At 37.2% G+C, this 20,915-nt stretch overlaps 1 protein-coding gene across 3 annotated transcripts; it reads left to right on the top strand.

Moving 5' to 3' along the window:
• Positions 1–4,107: 4,107 nt before the first annotated feature.
• On the top strand, positions 4,108–20,103 carry pou6f1 (POU class 6 homeobox 1). Of its 3 annotated transcripts, XM_084098717.1 has the most exons (12): positions 4,124–4,497; positions 6,047–6,177; positions 6,520–6,564; positions 9,502–9,685; positions 10,941–11,056; positions 11,380–11,605; positions 11,863–12,077; positions 15,302–15,430; positions 15,534–15,770; positions 17,315–17,450; positions 17,677–17,845; positions 18,233–20,103. In XM_084098717.1, the coding sequence occupies exons 2-12, from the start codon at positions 6,124–6,126 to the stop codon at positions 18,576–18,578; spliced, it is 1,857 nt and encodes a 618-aa protein (XP_083954843.1). In that variant the 5' UTR covers positions 4,124–4,497; positions 6,047–6,123; the 3' UTR covers positions 18,579–20,103. The 3 variants fall into 3 exon arrangements, with proteins under 3 accessions (XP_083954844.1, XP_083954843.1, XP_083954842.1); XM_084098718.1 differs by lacking the exon at positions 6,520–6,564 and having other exon boundaries at positions 4,108–4,497; XM_084098716.1 differs by lacking the exons at positions 4,124–4,497; positions 6,047–6,177 and having other exon boundaries at positions 6,361–6,564.
• The last annotated feature ends 812 nt before the right edge of the window (positions 20,104–20,915 follow it).

The raw sequence follows: 20,915 nt of genomic DNA, 5'->3' as shown, positions 1-20,915 counted from the left end.
TTATTCATTACAGTTTTTGTTTTATTTACACTTTTCTGAAAAGCCAATAATACATCCTTAAAAATAAAGGTTCTTTATTGGCATTTATGGTTCCATGATGTTGCTTTGACATCCATGGAACCTTTCCATTGCACAAAAGCTTCTTTATAGTGGAAAAGGGTTCTTTAGATTACCAAAAAGCTGTGAAAGCGGCCAAATCTAAATACTTTTCAGACATCATTGTCATAGACAATGTAGGATAAATTCTGTTATAAATCCCTCTGTTGATTTTCACTTTGATGAGCCAGTTATAGTTTGTGAACATTTTCTCAGCTACTTAACAAATAAAATAAGTGATATCAAACAGCTTATTGTCCCCTCAGATTGTGATCCTTGTATCCCTTCTGTCTGTACTTCATGTTTTAATGAATTTGAGCCAATTTCTAAACTCTCTTCTAGAACTTAAGCAATTAAAACCTACTATGTCAGTATGTCCTCAACTGATATTATTCCAATGCGCTTACTCATTCAGGTTTTTGATGCCATTGGGCCATGTATTTTATCTATAATAAACAAGAGTCCCTCCGAAATATTTTAAGCATGCAACTGTCAAACCCATGTTGAAAAGCATAATCTTGATGTGACCGTTTTATCTCATTTTAGGCCTATTTCTTTTATATCTAAAGTTTTAGAGAAAGTAGTTTCTGCTCAAATTCATATTGTTTAGAGTACGTGTGTTTGAAACCTCCCAGGTTAACCTGGATAACCACATTATCTGTTGATTCTGAACTCTGTAGTGCTTTCGCTTTTAGATTTAAAGGTGCAGCATTTGACACTGTAGACCACAGTATTCTTATGCCTTGAACACTGTATTAACGGTTGTGCCCTAAATTGGTTCAAATCCTATTTGAATACTAGAACTTTCTCAGTCTGTGTGGACGAGTGTTCATCCTCCAAATCAATTTTGACCTGTGGGGTTCCCCAAGGATCTATCCTGGTCCCCATTTTGTTTTCTCTATATATGCTCCCTCTGGGTTTGATTTTTAATAAACACATTTCATTTCATTGTTATACTGGTGACTCTCAAATCTATGTGCCTTTTAAGTAAAATGACAACCATGGTTTGAGCACTTTAATCTCTTGTGTGTCAGAAAGTAAAGCATGGATGTCCCTACATTTCTTACAGTAAATCTCAACGAGAGTACGACTGTGGCAGTTGTGTCCGAACCTCTAGCTGTTTCTGGCAGCTCAAATCAAGTGATGGGTATGGCCACATATGTTAAGCCCTCTGTTAAAAATGTGGGTGTTGTTTTTGAATCTGCTTTGAAATTTGATAAGCAAGTAAATGCAGTAGTTAAATCCATTATCTTTCAGTTAAGACTCCTTGCCAAGGTTAAGAGTTTTTTTTTTTTACTTTTGCTGAGTTCGAGAGAGTAATATGCCTTTAACTCATCTCGACTACTGCAACTCAATTTATATAGGCCAGGGGTGTCCAAACTTGCTGCTGGGCTGCGTTCCAGTCCACTTTTAGACATGCACTTGCGAACTTCCCTAAGCACTTCCCCTCGGGGGAATCCCTGCCGCAATTTTGAAGTGCGTTCCTCGTGAAGTGGACGAGGGAAGTTTATATGGACAGACCCTTGCTCCCTCGATTTTGACAGAGGGAGAGAGTCTACTTCATGTACACTTCAGGCAGTTCCATATACCACAATGCAACACAATTGTGACGTCAACGCATATTGCGTTTAATTTACCCCACCACAAACAACATATGATGTATTAATTAATTTAAAAAAAAATTAAACAACTCAAACACACCCATATACATATAGAATGCTGCATTAAACAATTTCGTAAGGAAAAATAAATAAATAAATAAATCAACCCCATAGTGGATTCTAAGTGATCAAGGGCTTAGCACGTTCCAATTCAGCCTATTGCAAAGGTTCCGCCATGGGCACTCATGCAACGTAAGCAATGACGTACATCCGAGTGAACGAGACGGAGGGAAGTTAGCGAATGAAGAGCATGACAACTTTGGACTGGAACGCAGCCGAGGCCACTGTCCTGCAGAGTTTAGCTCCACCTTGCCTCAACACACTTGCCTGGAAGTTGTAGTATGCCTAAAACCTTGATTAGCTGGTTCAGGTGTGTTTAATAGGGGTTAAAGCTGAACTCTGCAGGACAGTGGTCCTCCAGGAGCAGGATTGGACACCCCTGATAGGTACAAGCAAATCCTATATGAATCACTTAACAGTCCAAAAAGCAGCTGATAGACTTCTGACGGGCACTCGCAAATACGAACATATCACCCCTGTCTTACTCTCTTTGCACTGGCTGCCAGTCTGTTTTAAACAGAGTTTTAAAAAAAATTGACTTTAAGGTTTTAAATGGACTGACAACTTCTTATCTTTCTGACCTTTTGAGTATAAACACACCAGCAAGATGCTTACAGTAATTTAATCAGAAACTCTTCCTGTTCCCTAGATCTAGGCTAAAGAAAAGAGGTGACCAGGCTTTTGCCATAACCGGCCCTAAATTGTGAAATAGCCAACCGCTTTCTATTAGAATAATCTGGATAGAATCTCTTTTTTAAGCAAAACTTAAAACCTATCTCTTTGAGAAGGCTTATAATCTCTGAGTCAAATGGGGCTAGTCTAAGCTTCAATTTTGTGTTTATGATGTGTTTTACTGTCATACTGTTGTACGTATTCTAGCTTTTTTTAATTGATATTGTTCAGCACAATGGTCATCCACTGTTGCCTTATAAATAAATTAAGATTGAGTTTACAATCCCAGTAACATTGTCAACATATAATATGAATTCCTGTCTACCCACAGGGTTAGTTAGTTAATATGGAATGATTCTGCACACTTGATGAACCTAATATTGCATAAAAATATTGCCCTGGGAAGTATGCCAAGCAGAGCAGAGGTTACATTAGGATCTTTTAATTTAATTGCAATATTCAACCCAATAAAATACATATTAGACTTTGAAAATGAATGGTAATCCAAATTTAGTTTTACACCTGTCTAATTAAATTAAATGCATTTTTTTGGGTGGGTCCACACCCCTAGGCAGTATAACCTAAATATACATTTAGTATAAACCCCTTGTCAGACCTGCATCTGCAGAAATAAAACAGGGCAGGGCTTTGTTAAGGACCATTTGATTATCACTTTCGATTGCCTTTTAACTGCAGTGTATAATTTGTTTTATTTTTTATATCAGATGTATAAAATGAAACTGCTCTCTAATAGTTGGGGCCTGAATTGGATGTGAACCTAATTACAGATTCGTCTGTATTCAGCAATCCCTGTTCCGCTTTGAGCTCCATGGCAATATGCTGCTAATGCATGCAAATGAAAGTGTTTGCCAGCTGGCTTGGCAACGGAGGAAAGACACGGAGTGTGTGCAGAGACACGGTGTCTTTTTAAGCTTGTTCATTACAAAAAATAAATAAAAATAAAATAAAAATGAATGTGCCTAAATCAATAAGAATCAGTATGCATTCGATTTTTTTGGATAAAAAATCGAACTAATCGAGTGCAACGTTTCAACTTGAATGTATCTAGTGGTTTGCATAAAGCTTTCTCACAGATTTATGCAATAGATGCACTTGCTTGCAATTCCCTGAAATCTTCTTGGGTTGTAGCCAAACTCTTTTTCTTTAGCATTCTATTTCTTTATTCACTTGTGTTGTATTCCTCATTTGAAAGTCACTTTGGATAAAAGCATCTGCTAAAGGAATACATTTTTTGCAAGTACAGAGAAACTAAAGAGCAAGTTTGAATAACTGTAAATAACAATTGAATTGTCTGTTTTGTTCTGTTAATTTATTTTTGCATGAAATCACGATTTCCTTTAAAGCATTAAAAAAGCTAAAAACTGCACAGAGAATGACATGGATATTAATATAAGCATGATGAAGTGATTATTATTGTCATTATTATTATTATAAACAATAGTAATTAATAATATTAAATTGATCCCGTTATTATTAGCAATAATATTATCAGTAGTAGTAATTTTACCATTAGAGCATAACCTCACAATAAAGCAATATTATAATTTTTGAATCGTGCAGTGAACTGCAGTAACACGGTGTACTGTCCCTTTAAGACGGCCATCACTCCAGTTCTGTCGAGCCAGCGCCATTTTTTCAATGCAATGCAAGACTCGGCCTGCATAAATTATGTTCATGACGTAGTGCAAAAGAGCAAATTTGTGTTAATTTTTAGGCACTTTTCTGCAGATAAGGGGTTACCTTGGCTATTAAGGTGCACTTGCTTCACCGGCACGACAGTTAACGCAAAGACGTCATTAAATATTTAGTTAAAAAGAGGACCAGCGTTTTCCCGAGCCTCCTTATCAATGCAAATAGCTCTTTTGTGTGCATTCGTAGCGCGCGTCGGAAGCTGTGAGATGAATTTTTAATTATGCATATTTAAAAGAAACTGTGGCAAAGCTTGCCGAAGGAGGAGAAATAAAGGAAATATCCCACCTTTCAGCGGGTAAGTCGTGAATATGATCATAGCTTGCACGTATTTTCGCACAACGCTATACCAACTCGCGGATTCGAAATGAGTTTTTGGTTAATATGCAATGGTCTTAATTAGCATAATTTATATATTTATGATAAAGAGAAAGGAAATACATCAAATGCCGTCCCGAGTCATGGCATATTGGCATGTGAGGAGTGTGATCAGTAGATGAAGTGTGTGTCCCATAGGGAGAGTTTTATTATTGCATTGTGGATGTGTTAGGAAGGCTGCACTAGTACCTCACACAGGCCTGCTTGATGTGTAAATGCGCAATACTTACATAATGCTCTATTGTTTTTAGGATAATTACATGCGTAAAATTATAATGCAAGACATCTTACAATGCACTTGCACAGTGATGGCATTGGAACATGCTCAGTCGTTTTCTGTTCATTGAAATAATGTAAAATTTTTCTAAAAACTGTTACATTTTACTATGAGGTTCCTGGGTTCTAAAATTTTAAGTTGACAACCTTGAGAGCGCGCGTCATAGACGTGACGTTACTCACTTGACTACGTCATGACTGTCTGGTCAATGCCTTACAAAGTTTTACCATGGTCATCGTAGTTCCCGCCAAAATAGTTGCTATACTTATTGTGATTACTTTAACAATCATAATATGTAATGCAATTGAAACAGTTAAGTGTCATTTTGATGACCAATCCACTTATTAGTAACAACTATAGAAGCTATGGTTTTAAGGCTGAAACCAAAGTGATTTTTTTGATGGTCACCATCATATTTGAAACTTAAAATATAAATAACCTATGTATTCATATATTGCAATAACCTAGTAGTTTTGAGACAACTAATTGTAAGCCCCATTGTAATGTTGTATAGAATATAATTTTATTTATATATTATATTAGAATAGTATTATATCATATAAATGGGACACTTTATTGTAAAATATTTGTCAATTTAGTTGCACAGCACCATCAGAAACTTAATAGTTGAATCAACATTTTTCTTCCATATTGTGATTGAAGTATTTCTGATTGAAATATATTGCATAATATATGATATTTGTCAGATTTAGTCACATATTTTGTACCTCTATAACTTAAGATTTCAAATCCAAATGTTCTTTATTTATAATGTAAAGTATTTCTGATTGAAATGTGATTTCACGTTTTTGTTCTTTTATAACGTGATATTTAAAATCATGTTTGTTTGTTTTTCCATAATGTGAAGTATTTCTGATTGAAATTGGGTGTTCAGTGACCCAAAAAAAATGTAGGACAGGACTTGATTTTATCCAGAAATTCCCTGAATCATAAAAAATTGGTCTCTGACTGGTGGTTGTAGGGGAGGTTTTGATCGAAAGGAAATTTGTTTTCGGTGACAGAGCAAGTTATTACATTTTGGAATAACATGATGAATCATTCGCAATAAGACCAGGAATGTGTATTAAGAAGGTAAATGGGGTCAATTTGTTATGTCATGGTGACTTTAATATTTGATAGTCTGCATCTAGTGCAGTCAAGCATCCTTAGTGACTTGTATTTTTTGTCTCAGGTGCGACTGCTGAGCTGGTAACATCCCCTTCAACCACTATGCAGAATCATTGATCTCCTCAGAGCTTAGACGTCATCATGGAAACTGAGGATCTCCCTGCAAACAATGCGCCTCTCACTGTCAATGAACAGGTATTCTTCTTGAGTCAAGTCATAAATCTCATACATTTCTCACATGTTTCTTACATGAAGTGTTACCATAACACAGATGTACCTTAACATTTCATCACATGTCCAGCCTTAAGCCCCATGCGTGTGAGTGTTCAGTCTACGTTCACAGCGCAAGCAATTCTCTTCTGGTGGTGGGGCATTTGCAGAAAGCATTGCTTATGCTAGTTTTTGGGTAGATGCTCTTGCTTGTTTGCTGTACTCATGTCACTGTTGTCCTTGTTGGGTTGGTTGTTTGTCCTAATGTGTGCTTGGCATCTCTGTTCTCTAGCCATTCACTGTCTGACCGCAGAAGTGTTTTCTCAGCTTTTAGGTTCCTGCACTTTGAAATTCCCAGCACAAGACGACCAGGTACGCACCCTCTCCTGCCTCTGTACTGCTCTCTGCGTGGCACTGTCCTGAGCTGAGCTTCCCTCTCTGCCCCAGCCCTGCATTTGCTCCTGTGATGTTTCTCTGATCTCGACTGAAACATGATCGTGAAACGTTCTTAATAAAATGCTTGATCAAACTTTCAAAACAATTAAGCTGAGCAAAAGCTTAAAAATTTCTTCATGCTATTTTATGTTATAATACACTACCGTTTAAAAGTTTGGAGTCGGTAAGTTTTCCAGAGAAGTCTCTTAAGGCTCTGACGCACCAAGCCGTCAGTCGGCCGTCCCAGTTTTGTCTCTACTTGGACATCGTCGCTGCACCATCGGTGTGAGGGAGAACTCTGATTGACTGTTCAGTTTAGTGAACGAGTGCATGAGAATTAAAGCGAAAGAGATGAAAGCAATCAAAGAAGTCAAGACACCACAGAGAGAATTCTGTTATAATTTTACGTCGTCTTACCTCAGCATTCCAATGTGCAGAACAACATCAGCCACCTGGAATGAAGAAAATGATTAGCATGATTGATATTCAGAATGTTTACAGTTTGTATATCTGCAGTCCTAGTTTCGGTTTCCCTTTTTGAATGACGAATATAGACTATTGATATCTGCATATATAGACAGTTATTTCCTTACATGAAGGCGCATGTGCATATGCATGTACTAGTTGACAGTCGCCTTTAGTCTTTGTGGTGTGTCCAAGCGCAGCTTTTTAGCTGACGCGAGGCAACACAGTCAGTTCAGTTTTTTAAATTTCCTTCAAACAAACAAACAAAAAATGTACTGCCTCCAAATTTTTGAACAGTAGTGTATAAGTCAAAGACAGCAGAATTCACTTGGATTTCAAAGGCTCATGTTGACATTAGAGTTCACGTGTTTCATGGGCACCTGTTAACATATTAAAACATCCTCTGCTGCTTTCTTTCCTAATTAGCTTTTTTTTTTTCAAGCTATTGAGCCTCTTGTACAGCTGTTAAATGCATATGAAGTAGGGATGGGCGATATTGCACAAAATGACATGTTTTACATGCCTTTATTCAATAAATGAATCCAATAATGACATTTAACCATGTATGCACTAATATAACACTGCATTTTAAAGAAAAGTAATAGTTATATGTATTTTCTAGCAAAATATTTTAATATATGAAAAATGTTACGTTTTTGAGTAATGCTGCAAACAAATCTTTCATCAAATCTTCGATTCATTGAAATGGACAATTTGAACTGAATCACAATCATTAATTAAAACATCTCCTGTCTTTCACGCTCTCAAATGTTTTCAAAAATGTTTTTTAAATTTCTGAAGTTTTTTCATGTTGTCTAGGATTAATAGTGATACCTAGTGGCATGAACTAAACGTTTTCACTTACCAATTACAAATCCTCCATTAAAGGGTTATTTCATCCAAAAAAATGTATTCTGTCAGTATTTCCTCACTCTCATTGTCGTTTCAAACCTGTAAGACTTTCATTCATCTTTGGAACACAAATGAAGATCTTTTTAATGAAATTTGTGAGCTTACTGTCCCTCTATTAACAGCCTACGCAACTACCACTTTCAAGCCCCAGAAAGGTAGTAAAGTATTCCATGTGACTTAAGTAATTTACCACTTTATTTACAAAATATTAATCTCCAACGCGCATTCATTCAACAACGTCTGCTCTTGTGTCAACACAACACGCATGCATTGTGGTGCCCTAGTGAATGCGTTTTGGAGATTAATATTTTGTAAATAAAGTGGTAAATTATGTTTTTTTGCACAAACAAAGAACTCGTGTCGCTTCATAAAATTGAGGTTAAACCACTGTCACATGGATTACTTTAATGATGTCTTTACTGTCTTTCTGCGGCTTGAAAGTGGTACTTGCGTCAGCTGTCAATGGAGGGACAGAAAGCTCTCAGATTTCATTAAAAAGATGAACGAATGTCTTACTTGTTTGGAAGGACATGAGGGTAAGTAATTAATGACAGAATTTTCATTATTGGGTGAACTATCCCTTTAACAATCAGCCATAATTTGTTTATTCCTTGAGCGATAGTGTCCAGTAACAGGAGGGTTTAAAGGGATAGTTCTCCCAAAAATGAAAATGAACTGATCTTCTTTCAGACTAATACAATCAGAGTTATATAAAAAATGTCCTGGCTCTTTAGACTTTAGAAATCCGTATGTTCGTTTGGCTGGAAGCTAGTTATTTTACTTTATAAAGTTTTAAATATGGATAGTTTTCTTACACGAATGCTTCGCTTAGCTTCAGAAGGTCTTTATTAACCCCCGGAGCCATGTGGAGAACTTTTATGATGGATAAGATGCACTTTTATGGACTTCAAAACAGAAACAGCCATTAACTGCCATTATAAAGCTTGGAAATGCCAAGACATTTTTTAATATAACTCCGATTGTATTCGTCTGAAATAAGAATGTCATATACACCTAGGATGACTTGAGGGTGAGTAAATCATTGGCTGATTTTAATTTTTGGGTGAACTAACTAACTATGTGATCTCAACATGGATTGGATCATCCTATAGGGGCAACCATGTCTTGAGTGAGTTTATGGGATTTTAAATTTATTATTATAAATTAGTACTTTGCAAAAGTATTTAATTTCTTTATTTAAAAAAATAAATGGAGGAAAAGTGCACCTTAATGACCAAATAATAAAATAAAAATGGAAAAAGCACAATAAAACCATTGAAAATATTCAATATATCGCCCAGCTCTAGTTTCAACAGTTTCATGCTCTTTTGCTCAGCAAACCTTATCAGTATTTTAATAAAATGTCTGTGAGATCAGCATACACGCACAGGTGTAAACTCATCCATAACAGACCATGGTGCATTTTCATCTTGTCACCACTGCCCCCATTACCGCGGAAAGGAGAGCATTTATAACCTGTTAAACCCCTTCCTCCAGGTCATTGTCATGTCAGGTCAGGAGACCATCCGTGTATTGGAGGTGGAGGTGGATACAGCCTTGTCTTCTTCAGGGGCTGATGGGAAGTTGGAGTCAGGGGGCGAGGAGTGCGCTGGTCAGACCCTGGATGCAGCCGAGGAGAGTCCGTTGGACAGTCCAGTAACCACAAGCACAACTACAGCTGGTGAGGCTGATCAAATTGACTGATATATATAGCCACACTAGTTTGGTATCACAGCAACCCAGTATTCAAAGCCACCACCATCTAAGAAGCATATAGGGCCAGATTTACTTAACAGGGCAAATTAGCGTGAGAGCGCAATTCCAAAAAAGTTCTGCGCTGATCTTCTGCCGGATAATTTCTATAATGACCAACGCAATCTATAAGAGCAGCACAAATTTGGCCCTGTTTACACCTATTAAGATGCTTTCTGGTGGATCGGATCACAAGTGGATGTGATGATGCTAAATACAGGTGTAAACGAGGTCTAAAATGTTTTGACTTGTCCACTTTTGACCACTTCCAAAGGGTGTCGAAAACGCATTGTAACGGATTGCTTTCGTAGTATAAACGTTCATGTGGACGAATGCATTTGAACAGCCTCAAAAGGCCGCCTACTCTCCGCCTGCTGACTTAATGCATTAACATAATGGGAAGCGCGCTAGCCAGGCGGGATTTAAACTATAGCTGCAGACCCAAGTTTAGTTTGAAGATGAAAAATGTACCAAGCACAATGTTCTTTCTTCATTCCTGATCTAACACACACTCACCAAGTTCAATGTGGTCTTGCTGCCGTCAGAGCATGCTTTTCTGTTTTCTCTGGTTGTGTTCATAAGTAAATTGCGTGAGCTTATTTCGTCCATTAGATCAAAAGATCTAAAAAAAGTCCATACATTTACCCCCACCCATAGACCCTCCCCTTGAAGAAATCAAGACAAAAGTGATTGAAAGATACAGATTAAAACACCAGGTGTAAACTGGTATGTGTCTCCCTCATCTACTTGTGATCCGATCGACCAAAACGCATCTTAATACCAGGTGTAAACAGAGCCTTAGCGTCTGAGACATGCTTTTTGGGTGGTAAATAATGGTGCAAATACCAGTAAATATACTTGTGCAAACCTTAGTAAATCACCTTGCATGATTAATTTAAATACTCTCCTCCCATAAATATTGCTTCTGAAAGGCAAACTCCTACAAATGCAGATACAGTAAGCCGCAAAAATAATCCTGTCCACGCCTTTTCAATGCAAATTTTTCAGTGGGTGTCTTTAATAATTCCTGACAGTTGTTTTTTTGCGCTGGCGAGTATATAAGAGTCATAATAGTAATAAATGCATGGTTTGAAAAAGACACCACCATTCATTATGTTTCCTATGCATGGAAAAATCATTCTAAAATAAAAGATTTCAGCAAGTCTGACTCTGTTTGCATGTAGTGTCTGTGGAGGTCTCAGCACCTGCAGTCCAGACCGTGGTCTCCACAGCCCCCATCAGTTTGTCTCAGGCCCAGCCGCAGACCAGCATACCCATCACTGTGCAGGCCTGCCCACAGGTGAACTCCATTTTCCTTTTTAAAAAGAGGCCACTTTCAATGTCAGTTTTGCTCCAAGCCCTTGATCATTTCTGACTCATGATTTCTGACTCGTGGATGCTCATATCATGACGTTTCCAAGTGATCCGAGGCAAGGCAACAATTCCAATTTTCTTTTAAGTTGTTTAGATACGTTTTTCCATTTGATATTATTTTTTTCCCCCAGATTTATTTCAATAAACACTCCTGATTTTTAATAGTTTTTAAAAGCGCAAATGTCTGTAAATGTCAACACATTTGAAACTCCTGAGACTAATTAAATCTGTTTGCCATTACCCTGCCAGGTCCTGACTCAGGATGGCTTGGCCTCTCTGATGACGGGCATGTTTGCCCAGCAGGGTTCTCTGGGTCAGCCCCTGCTCATTCCTTTAAGTATGGCGGGGTCTGTGGGTGGTCAGGGTGGTCTGGCAGTGCTCACCTTACCCACCGCCACTGTCGCCACCATCCCTGGTCTCACGGCAGTCAGCCCTGCCGGAGGACTGCTGAAGCTGCCGTTTGCTGGACTGCAAGGTATGGTGCTGCTCACACATTTTGGATACTCATCAGGTGCAAAGCATCTTAGAAAAAGTGCATATTTTACATTCTGTTGGCATGAGATTCAGTTTAAAATGCATGATATTGTGTTTATATGAAATGGTGTTTTTGTCCAGACCAGTCAACAGTTCAGAATAATGACAATTTTAATGGTACAAGTTGTTTTACTGAGCAAACAAACTCTTCTTTTTAAATTGTTTTGATTGTTACAACAGCCTGTTTTCTTTTTCCAGCTGCTACTATGTTGAACTCTGTCCAGACGCAGCTGCAGTCACCTGCACAGGCGGTCCTGCAGCCCCAGGTGTCTGCTCTGCAGTCCATGCAAGCGGCCCTGCAGCCAACGCAGACCACGCCAGCCACCACCGCATCTGTTGTGCAGAAGGTGTCAGAGCCTAGTGTCTCTGTCGCAACACTTCAGACTGCAGGCCTGTCCATCAACCCTGCTATTGTGAGTAGGGCAATCATCTATTATGAATAGAAACAGGTTTTTCGTTTAGTTGTATGATATCTCATGTGTAAAATTGGATTTTTAAGATGTTTGAAGTAAGGATGCACAATACTTTGGGACAATATGGCCGATTGAACGATTTTACAGATTTTTATTTATTTATTGGAAACTTAGTGGCTAGTATCGGATATTTAAAAGGTAATTTGTATGTATTAGTATGTGTATTAGTAAAAATTTAATTTGTGTAGAAACATTACGTCTGTAAACGGGACGTTAACATCTCTAAAGGGAACGGACATAAAAGTTTCGATGGCATTTTCTTTTCCTCTTACCTCTGTATAATGCCGGTTTATAAGCACAATGCTGATTTGTGTTTACCGGTAACCAAGGAAACTGCATTGTTCCATAAGCGCCACCTACTGTCAGAGAGTGAATTTGCATTTTTATTCAGTCTGCTGTTTTTGTTTTGTGCAGGTGTCTTAAGTAGCATAATTTCACAAATCTAAAGTCTGACCATTCAGTTTTTGCTTTAAATCTTGAAATGATACAATCTAATTAAAACCAGAAACAACTGCTAATGCTACATGTGCGTAACATCTTTGTTTGGATCATGAGTAAATTCAGTGGTTGCCTCTAATTTCAAATGGCAACAGATATTTTTGTTTAAGGCCATTTTGCCTGTTATAGAGCAAATAAACAAATAATTTGCCAATGAAAAATCATGATTGGTGCATCACTGGTGCTTTCTCATCGACAATTCAACTAGTTTTCCATATTTCATACTGTATTGTAGTCTTAAGCATCACAACATTGGTATAACATTGATAGAACATTTTAGATCAGGGGTCACCAAACTTTTTTCTCTGGGGGCCACATTATCGTTCCTGACTGTGATGGGGGGGCCGGCTCAGCTATATAACATAGAATTGTATGACCCAGACCAAAATGACCACCAGCAGGCCTCATTGTGTAGTAGAGATTACTAGCCTGGCACAGCCATCCACACTACTATATCCACACTACTATATCAACACTTGATTCCTGGCACATATTTGTTTATCTTTACTAGTGGTTTGCAAAAGTAGTAATCAAGTCTTCACACTTTGTTTTAATTAAAGTTATTCTTCACTTTAAAAATAATCGTTGGTCCACTGTTCTTTGAAAACTCTGCACTCTCTATTAGGGGTGGAACGGTACACAGAAGTCACGTTTCGGTTCATACCTCGGTTCAGACATCATCGGTACGAGTTCGGTACAATGAAGGGAAAAGCAAAACAAAAATGCAGAAGGCTTGTGCATGTCTCAGGCTGTTCCACCAAAGGAAAATAAATGTCTTAAGCCTTGTATTTTTTTTAAATAAGTTTTATTAATAAAGTAAAGGCATAGAACCAGTTTATTTGTAGTTCACTGACAATAGTTTTATATAATTAGTTTATTAATTAAATCAATAAAAAGACAAAAAGACCTTGAGATATGTTTGGTAATTTTACCTGAATGAATTGAAAATTAATTTGCTACATTTCAGATTATATATATATATTTTCCTTAATTTTAATTAACAGTAACTTAAACACTTTGCAGTTTGAATGATGTCCTGTATAAACAAAATGACGGAGTATGTTTTTATGTTTCCACTGTTCGATCGCGCCCGCGCCTCACACACACACACACACAAATATAAGTAAACACTTTGCGACTTTTTGATCGCGCCCACACCTCTCTCTCAACATATTCCAGCATTGCAATCTTTACATCGCAGCCTGCTTCAGAGCTAAGGCGGAGCTACAGATTAGGTGTCCCTAAAGAACCCACGTATCTAACAGTAGTTCCGCATTGCATAAATTAATTTGCACGCAAGTTTTATTTATATTTATATAAAAGGCCATGACGACTTTTGGGGATTGCCTCATGGGGCCGGTTCAAGTAGTGGGGGGCAGAGGGGCTGGGGGGCCCGCGGGCCTTAGTTTGGTGACCCATGTTTTAGATGTATTCCAGGGCTTGATTACTTGGGTTTGAAGGCTTGATTACTTAAACTGTAGCCTGGCTAATGTCGAGACAAGGTCTGGGAACCACATGTTCATTTTCTCGTATTTGAGGCGTGGTTTACAAATGCCCAGAGCCGTTTATTGGGCGCTACGAATGTCTATCAAATGCGCCTGTACGTAGCTCATAGCCAATCGTTTCAATTATACCAGATGACGTATGTAGAGCGACAGAAATTCGACGAGGAAGAAGACGATGGGTCAGAGATTTATGTGTACACGATGGCGTTCAGCGACTAAACTACTTAGAACACTCTCTAAGGCTGCATCGAAAGGTAACTTCGCGTCTGATGCCATGTTGGATCCATAGATATAAACAAACTGCTTCGGTGTGTCGCATAGACGTCATCATCGTCTTGCTGCTCCCTCCCCGTTCTGTGATTGGTTCCCTTTTTGAGGGGAAAATCTGGTCCATGGTGTCCAGGCTGCCTAGCAGCGTGAATAAAATCGCGCTGCGCGCAAGGCAGCATGGGGAGACCCAGGCTACTTAAACTGATAATATTTTGAATAATTCTTATTTCTATGGAGACTGACTTCATATTTTATAGACCTTAATAATAATAATAAGGTAACGCTTTACAACAAGGTTCCATTAGTTAACGTTGGTTAATGCCTTAACAAATATTTGTTACACACAGTATTTATTAATCTTTGTTCATGTTTATTAATAAAAATTCAACTGGTCTTTGTTTGTTCATGTTAGCTCAGATGCAACTTTTGATTTTAATAATGTATTACTAAATGTTGAAATTAACATTTAAGTATTCTTAATTGTTAGTTCATGTTAACTAATGTACTTAATGTTAATCAATGGATATTTTTCAATTAATATTAATCAATATTATTTTTATTTTTTATTTATTTAAAGATTGTATATATAATTATAATAATAATAATAATAACTACTATCATTGTTATTTATGTATTATTTTATAGAATGCATGTAGTAGTACTAAAAATAATTATTATTTCATAATTTCATAAATTAAAGCAAACTAATGTTTTTGTAAAAAATAAATAAAATCTTAAACCTTTGACCACTCAAAACATTCTTCTTTTGCTTCTTTACAAGTACTGGTAGTTCCTTTCAGGAAACTCATCTAGCCTTCAATTACTAAAGATAATTCAAATGAATTTTTATATAAATCTAATCAGGAGTTGTTGTTTTTTTTTTTTTTTCAGATTAGCGCAGCTTCACTGGGAGCTCAGCCTCAGTTCATCAGCTCTCTTACTACAACTCCCATCTTCACCAGCGCCATGTCTAATGTGGCAGGACTCACAAGTCAACTCATTACCAACGCACAGGGCCAGGTTAGTGCTACAATTAAATGACACATTTTTCCCAAAGGCAAGCCTTCTTACCCAATGAACATTTTTACATACCAGTCTCATTAGTTTCATACCTGTGTTTTAGGTGATTGGAACACTTCCTCTGCTGGTCAACCCTGCATCACTGGCTGGAGCTGCGGCAGCCTCTGCGTTACCCGCTCAAGGCCTGCAGGTCCAGACCATGTCCCCACAGCTGATTTTGAACTCCCAGGGCCAGATCATTGCTACGATAGGGAACGGTCCAACAGCGGTTGCCCCGTCTGCAGCCTCCGTCCTCCCCAAATCCACTGTGCCCCTGACACTCACCAAAACCACCACACAGGTACTATAGTGCCAGCTACTATGGCTTTTCATTGGTCTATAAATGATAATAAACATTTTTTGTAGTCTGTGTGCCATTTTTGTACTTTCTAAGCATTAGTATATATATATATTTTTTTAATTGGATGAGTAAGAAACCACTCAGAATACCTTAGCGATTCCCTAGCATGGCAAGGCTCATTGGAAAACGTGCCTCTACCTACATATTTGGAAAACATACTTTATATACTTTATATATATATATATATATATATATATATATATATATATAATATATAATATATAATATATATATATATATATATATATATATATATATATATATATATATATATATACCGTATATACCCGACTATAAGACAAGGTTCTTGTCCTAAAAATAAGCTGAAAAATGTGGGGGTCGTCTTATATTCGCGATATAGACAAAATCACGGGGGGAAAGGGAGAAAGAACAACGGAATTAATATGAAATAGTGACTGAAACGCGACCCATTAAGACAAAACCAACTCTCCCTTCCAAGATGTTAATCTGCACAAAAATTCTGATAATCGAGCCGTTAACTGAATTAAAACGCTGCACCTATCTGCTGCTCGAGACGCAGAGAGAGAGAGAGAGAGAGAGAGAGAGAGAGAGAGAGAGAGGTGTGCGCGCGAGACGCAGAGCGAGAGAGATACTGTAGGTGCGCGCGCATGCTGGAAGAGAGAGAATGAATTATCACAGCAATTTTCAAATAAAATTATTTTCTGTTGAAAACAAGATTTTTTCCACAAAAATCTCTTTTTGTCCCAAAAATAAGTCTGGAAAATGGGGGGGTCGTCTTATATTCAGGGTCGTCTTATAGTCGGGTATATACGGTATACACAGTTCAGTGCAGTTTCCAGCTGAAATGAACACTAGTGGCAGTAAAACACCGAAAACATTTATTCCGGTTCACAAAAATGAAGAATACAAGAGTAAATTATACATTAATAAAGACTTATTTTCGCACGATTTGCACAATACTATGAGCTCAAAATACTTTTACCGTGGCACATTTTTTAAACTCTCATGAGTCATGAGTCCCTTGAGTCACTTTTAAAGAACTCAAAGACTTGTAGAAGCATATTAAAATAGCATGGTTGCTTCAGCAAATGCGTTTTTATCTCAAGTTTGCTTTTATTAGCAATATCGATTAGGTTTAGTCTAGGTGGTACGTTGTTTTCATACGCAATAGAGCAAACTGTACACGCTTTTAGTGCCAGTCAATGGACATTTCACTTTGAAAGTGTCACAAAACAAGCAAGAAGCAACGTAATATCTTTTTTCAGAAATTTCGCCACAGGCACTCTTTTCCAATGAGCAGAATGCCCTAGCGTCCATTTAGCAATGCCTTGGCAGCCACCCAGTGCACCCTACCAATAGCAATGAACTCAGAATACCTTAGAAATTACCCTGCAATGCCCTGGCAAAATCAGGGGGTGAGTTTTGCACATTTGCTCTAGATCATGTGAAATATTTGTAAAATGATTGTCATATTTGTTGATTGGCTGTAATTTATTCTCTAGGGTCCTATTGGAAAAGTGGCCCCATCTAAAGTGATCATTGCTCCCCAGCCACAAGTGGTTAAATCAGTCACATCCATCACCTCTACCGGTGCCATCGCCTGTGGAGACATGCCTACCGTGGGGCAGCTTGTCAGCAGTAGGTTTATATTTTACTGGTAGTATATCTTTACGGTTTATGTTTGCAATATTGCATTTACAACCTTCTTCAGTCACATAATTGAATAGGAGCAATTCTTTAAGGTTGTTTAGATCAGATTTCAGTTTTGAAAAATGATGTTTCAGTGACTCATGGGTAGATTACTCATGTTTTTTATGATCTGGACAGCATCCAGAAGTCCTAATTCAATTTTTGTTTTCGTTAGAGCCACAGTCTGCTGTGAATGAAGAAGAGGCCATTAATCTGGAGGAGATTCGGGAGTTTGCCAAGAATTTTAAGATTCGACGGCTCTCTCTGGGGTTGACACAGACTCAAGTTGGCCAGGCTCTCACTGCTACAGAGGGTCCCGCCTACAGTCAGTCAGCCATCTGCAGGTTAGTGTCTTTTAGATCTTCTCTGTTTCTTTCTTTCTTTACGTGTCTAAGAGGTCGGCACAGAAATGATTGAACCACTCCTGATCTGTTTGTTGTGTAAATAGTGCCATAACAATACAGTGACATACAGGGTTCTTCTTTACACTTTATACAAAATATAATATAATTTTATGCGTTGCAGTAAACTTTAAGCTATGTAATTGTATATTTCCTGAGACAAATAATTGGTATTTCGTTATATACATTTATTTTGTATTGTTTATAAGTTTCATTTATATAAATTACGTTTTACATTCTATATAAAATCTGTAATCAAATATAAGCGCCGGAAAGATTCACATTTCACTCCAGCATCTTGTGTGTTGACACGTTGCCTCTTGTTTGAAGATTTGAGAAGCTTGACATCACTCCTAAAAGTGCCCAGAAGCTGAAGCCTGTGCTGGAGCGCTGGCTGGCAGAGGCTGAGCTCTGGAATCAGAAGGGTCAGCAGAACTTGATGGAGTTTGTGGGCGGAGAACCCTCCAAGAAGCGCAAACGGAGAACGAGCTTCACGCCGCAGGCCATTGAGGTCCTCAACACTTACTTTGAGAAAAACTCCCTTCCGACTGGCCAAGAGATTACGGAGATCGCAAAGGAGCTGAATTACGACCGAGAGGTGGTTCGGGTCTGGTTTTGTAACCGTCGACAGACTCTTAAAAATACAAGCAAGATCAACGTGTTTCAGGCCCAGTAGGACAATGACGTATCTCTTAAAGAGCAGCAGAAGAACTTTTTGGACGTTGATGTATTGGTGCTAGTTGCAAAATGACTGAAATAACTGATTTGCTGTTGTGATGAAGCCAGCGGCACTCAAATTGTGTGCGGTCTTAGAATAGTATCAAACATACTCTTTCTGTTGTTTTTTGTTTCCTTTATGCTGCATGCAGAGTGACCTTTTGCCATGCCATCACACTTTTCAATGCTAAATGGCTTTTGAACTATTTAAAATACGGACGAAGCTACGAAATCCTGTATTTGCTGTTTTTATAGACGAAAATAAGCACTTCATTAATATATGAAATATGCTCTCATTTAGTTTTTATTTTGTGTGGTTTTTTTTGTTGTTGTTGTTGCAGAAACTAACAATATTCTTGACCGTTAAAATTGCTTTTCGCTGTAGCAATCGCAGCAATGGCTTCTGACTACATTTTAAGAGGCTATTTAATAATTTGACATTTTATTTTTATTCATGTGTTCATATAGTTTTGCTGTAAGCTGTGTGATTGTACAATGCCTGAGACAGATAATTGTTTTTTGGTTATCTTAAACCTTCCAAAAAGTCCATCAAAGAGGGTGTATTCAGGTCTTTATTTCAGTTTCCATGAGTACAGTGGTTACCCTGTCTTTGTGCTTAAATACTGTAGATGTGGTTCAGTCAAGTGGACAATCATAGTTCTCTGAATCAGAAAGCATGCCCTGCTTTTATGTGGCTAAATCCAATTTTTCCATTTCAGCTATCATCGTAATTTCATATGCCAGAGAATTGTATGATTTCAACTGTTTTAAATAGAAAACTAACTGTATCAAAGATTACAATGACTGACTTACTAGAACATGTCCTCTGGATTTTACTGTTACTGTTTTTGTCATAACCAGAAGGCAAATCTTAATATTAGGAGGTGATATTGAAGCCAAACTTTCATCTATACCTATATGAGGCACTTAAGAAACAACTGAAATGCCGATGTTTTTTTTATTGTTGATCGATGAGCCATTAAAAAAAGTTACAAGATATTACTATCACAAATGCAATTCATCATTAATGAATTTGGATTGTGCACTCATTTGTACTCCCATATTCACAGGTGATATGAATCTTTTCCCATTTAGTAAAACAGCCCAGACAGAAGTGTGTTGTAACATGTTTCACATGTTTGTTCTAAGCATAAAGCTATATTGTTCTTATGGACCTTCAATATTTATCTAATGGATTCTTATCTTGATTGGTACAATACCATACATTTACATTTTAATGTTGTGAAGAAGGAATGGTATTAGACAATGTTTTAACAAATGCTATAAACATAGACTTAAACATGTAAAAAGGCAGCATCTGTTCAGCATTTTAATCTGCGCAGAACTTATCGTTTTTAAAATGATGCCTAAATGCATTTACAGATTATAAACAATGGTATGGTACTCCATTAACTATATTTATTTTGTATCAATTGTAATGTTTGGTATTAACTTGTTATTTGAATAAATTAACGCTAAACAGATTTGTTGTATTTGATTTTGATATCTTGGTAAATACCTTTTGATTTCTTGCCAGTCATGATTGTATTCCTCACACTCAGACTATAAAGTTAAAAAAATAATTCTCAGAACATATAAAAATGATTTATTATTATTATTTTACAAATACTATTGATAGAAAGCATGATAATTGTAATGATGATAATGCAGCAATCCATGGTATTATTTATGGTCTGTGGCCTTAAAATAGCATGGATATTTGTTACTATGCAAAAAATAAAATTGCCATTGCCATGGTAACCATATTTTCTACCAAAATATCACTGCATTAAAGTGTATGAAGCCTTCAGAATGATTTGTTTTTATTGATTGATTGATTGGTTGGTTGATGGATGTAACAACTGCGGTATTTTGACAGAATATATATTGAGCCAAAACATTTAGGTACTATTTTGTTTATACTTCAGACCTTATTCATAGCAGCGCAAGGACAGGTGTGAAAGCTCATGTTTTCAATGGCATTTGCTGTATAAGCTCATATATTATCTCCCACAGCTCATGTTTTCTGGAGTTTTTTTCTCTACTTAAATTTCTTGGAAAGATATGTTGCAGTGTTTGGTCATTAACCATATAAAAACACTTTAAACTACAACACACTGAAGAGATGTATGTCAAATCAAACATGGCCCTGCCCTGCTGTGATCAATTAGCAAAGTGATATTTTGTGGAAAAAAAGTCCACCAAAAATGTACACAGGGTAAAGTGTCTTATCTTATCTTTTTATTGTATTACTTACTTTTTTAAATATTACTTTATTAAATGTTTTGTTTCGTGT

The sequence above is a fragment of the Abramis brama genome (genome assembly GCF_963993115.1).
Source record: "Abramis brama genome assembly, chromosome: 22".
Lineage (NCBI taxonomy): Eukaryota > Metazoa > Chordata > Actinopteri > Cypriniformes > Leuciscidae > Abramis > Abramis brama.
Note: the sequence above shows the minus strand (reverse complement) of the source record. Positions and strands in the feature narration are given on the sequence as shown.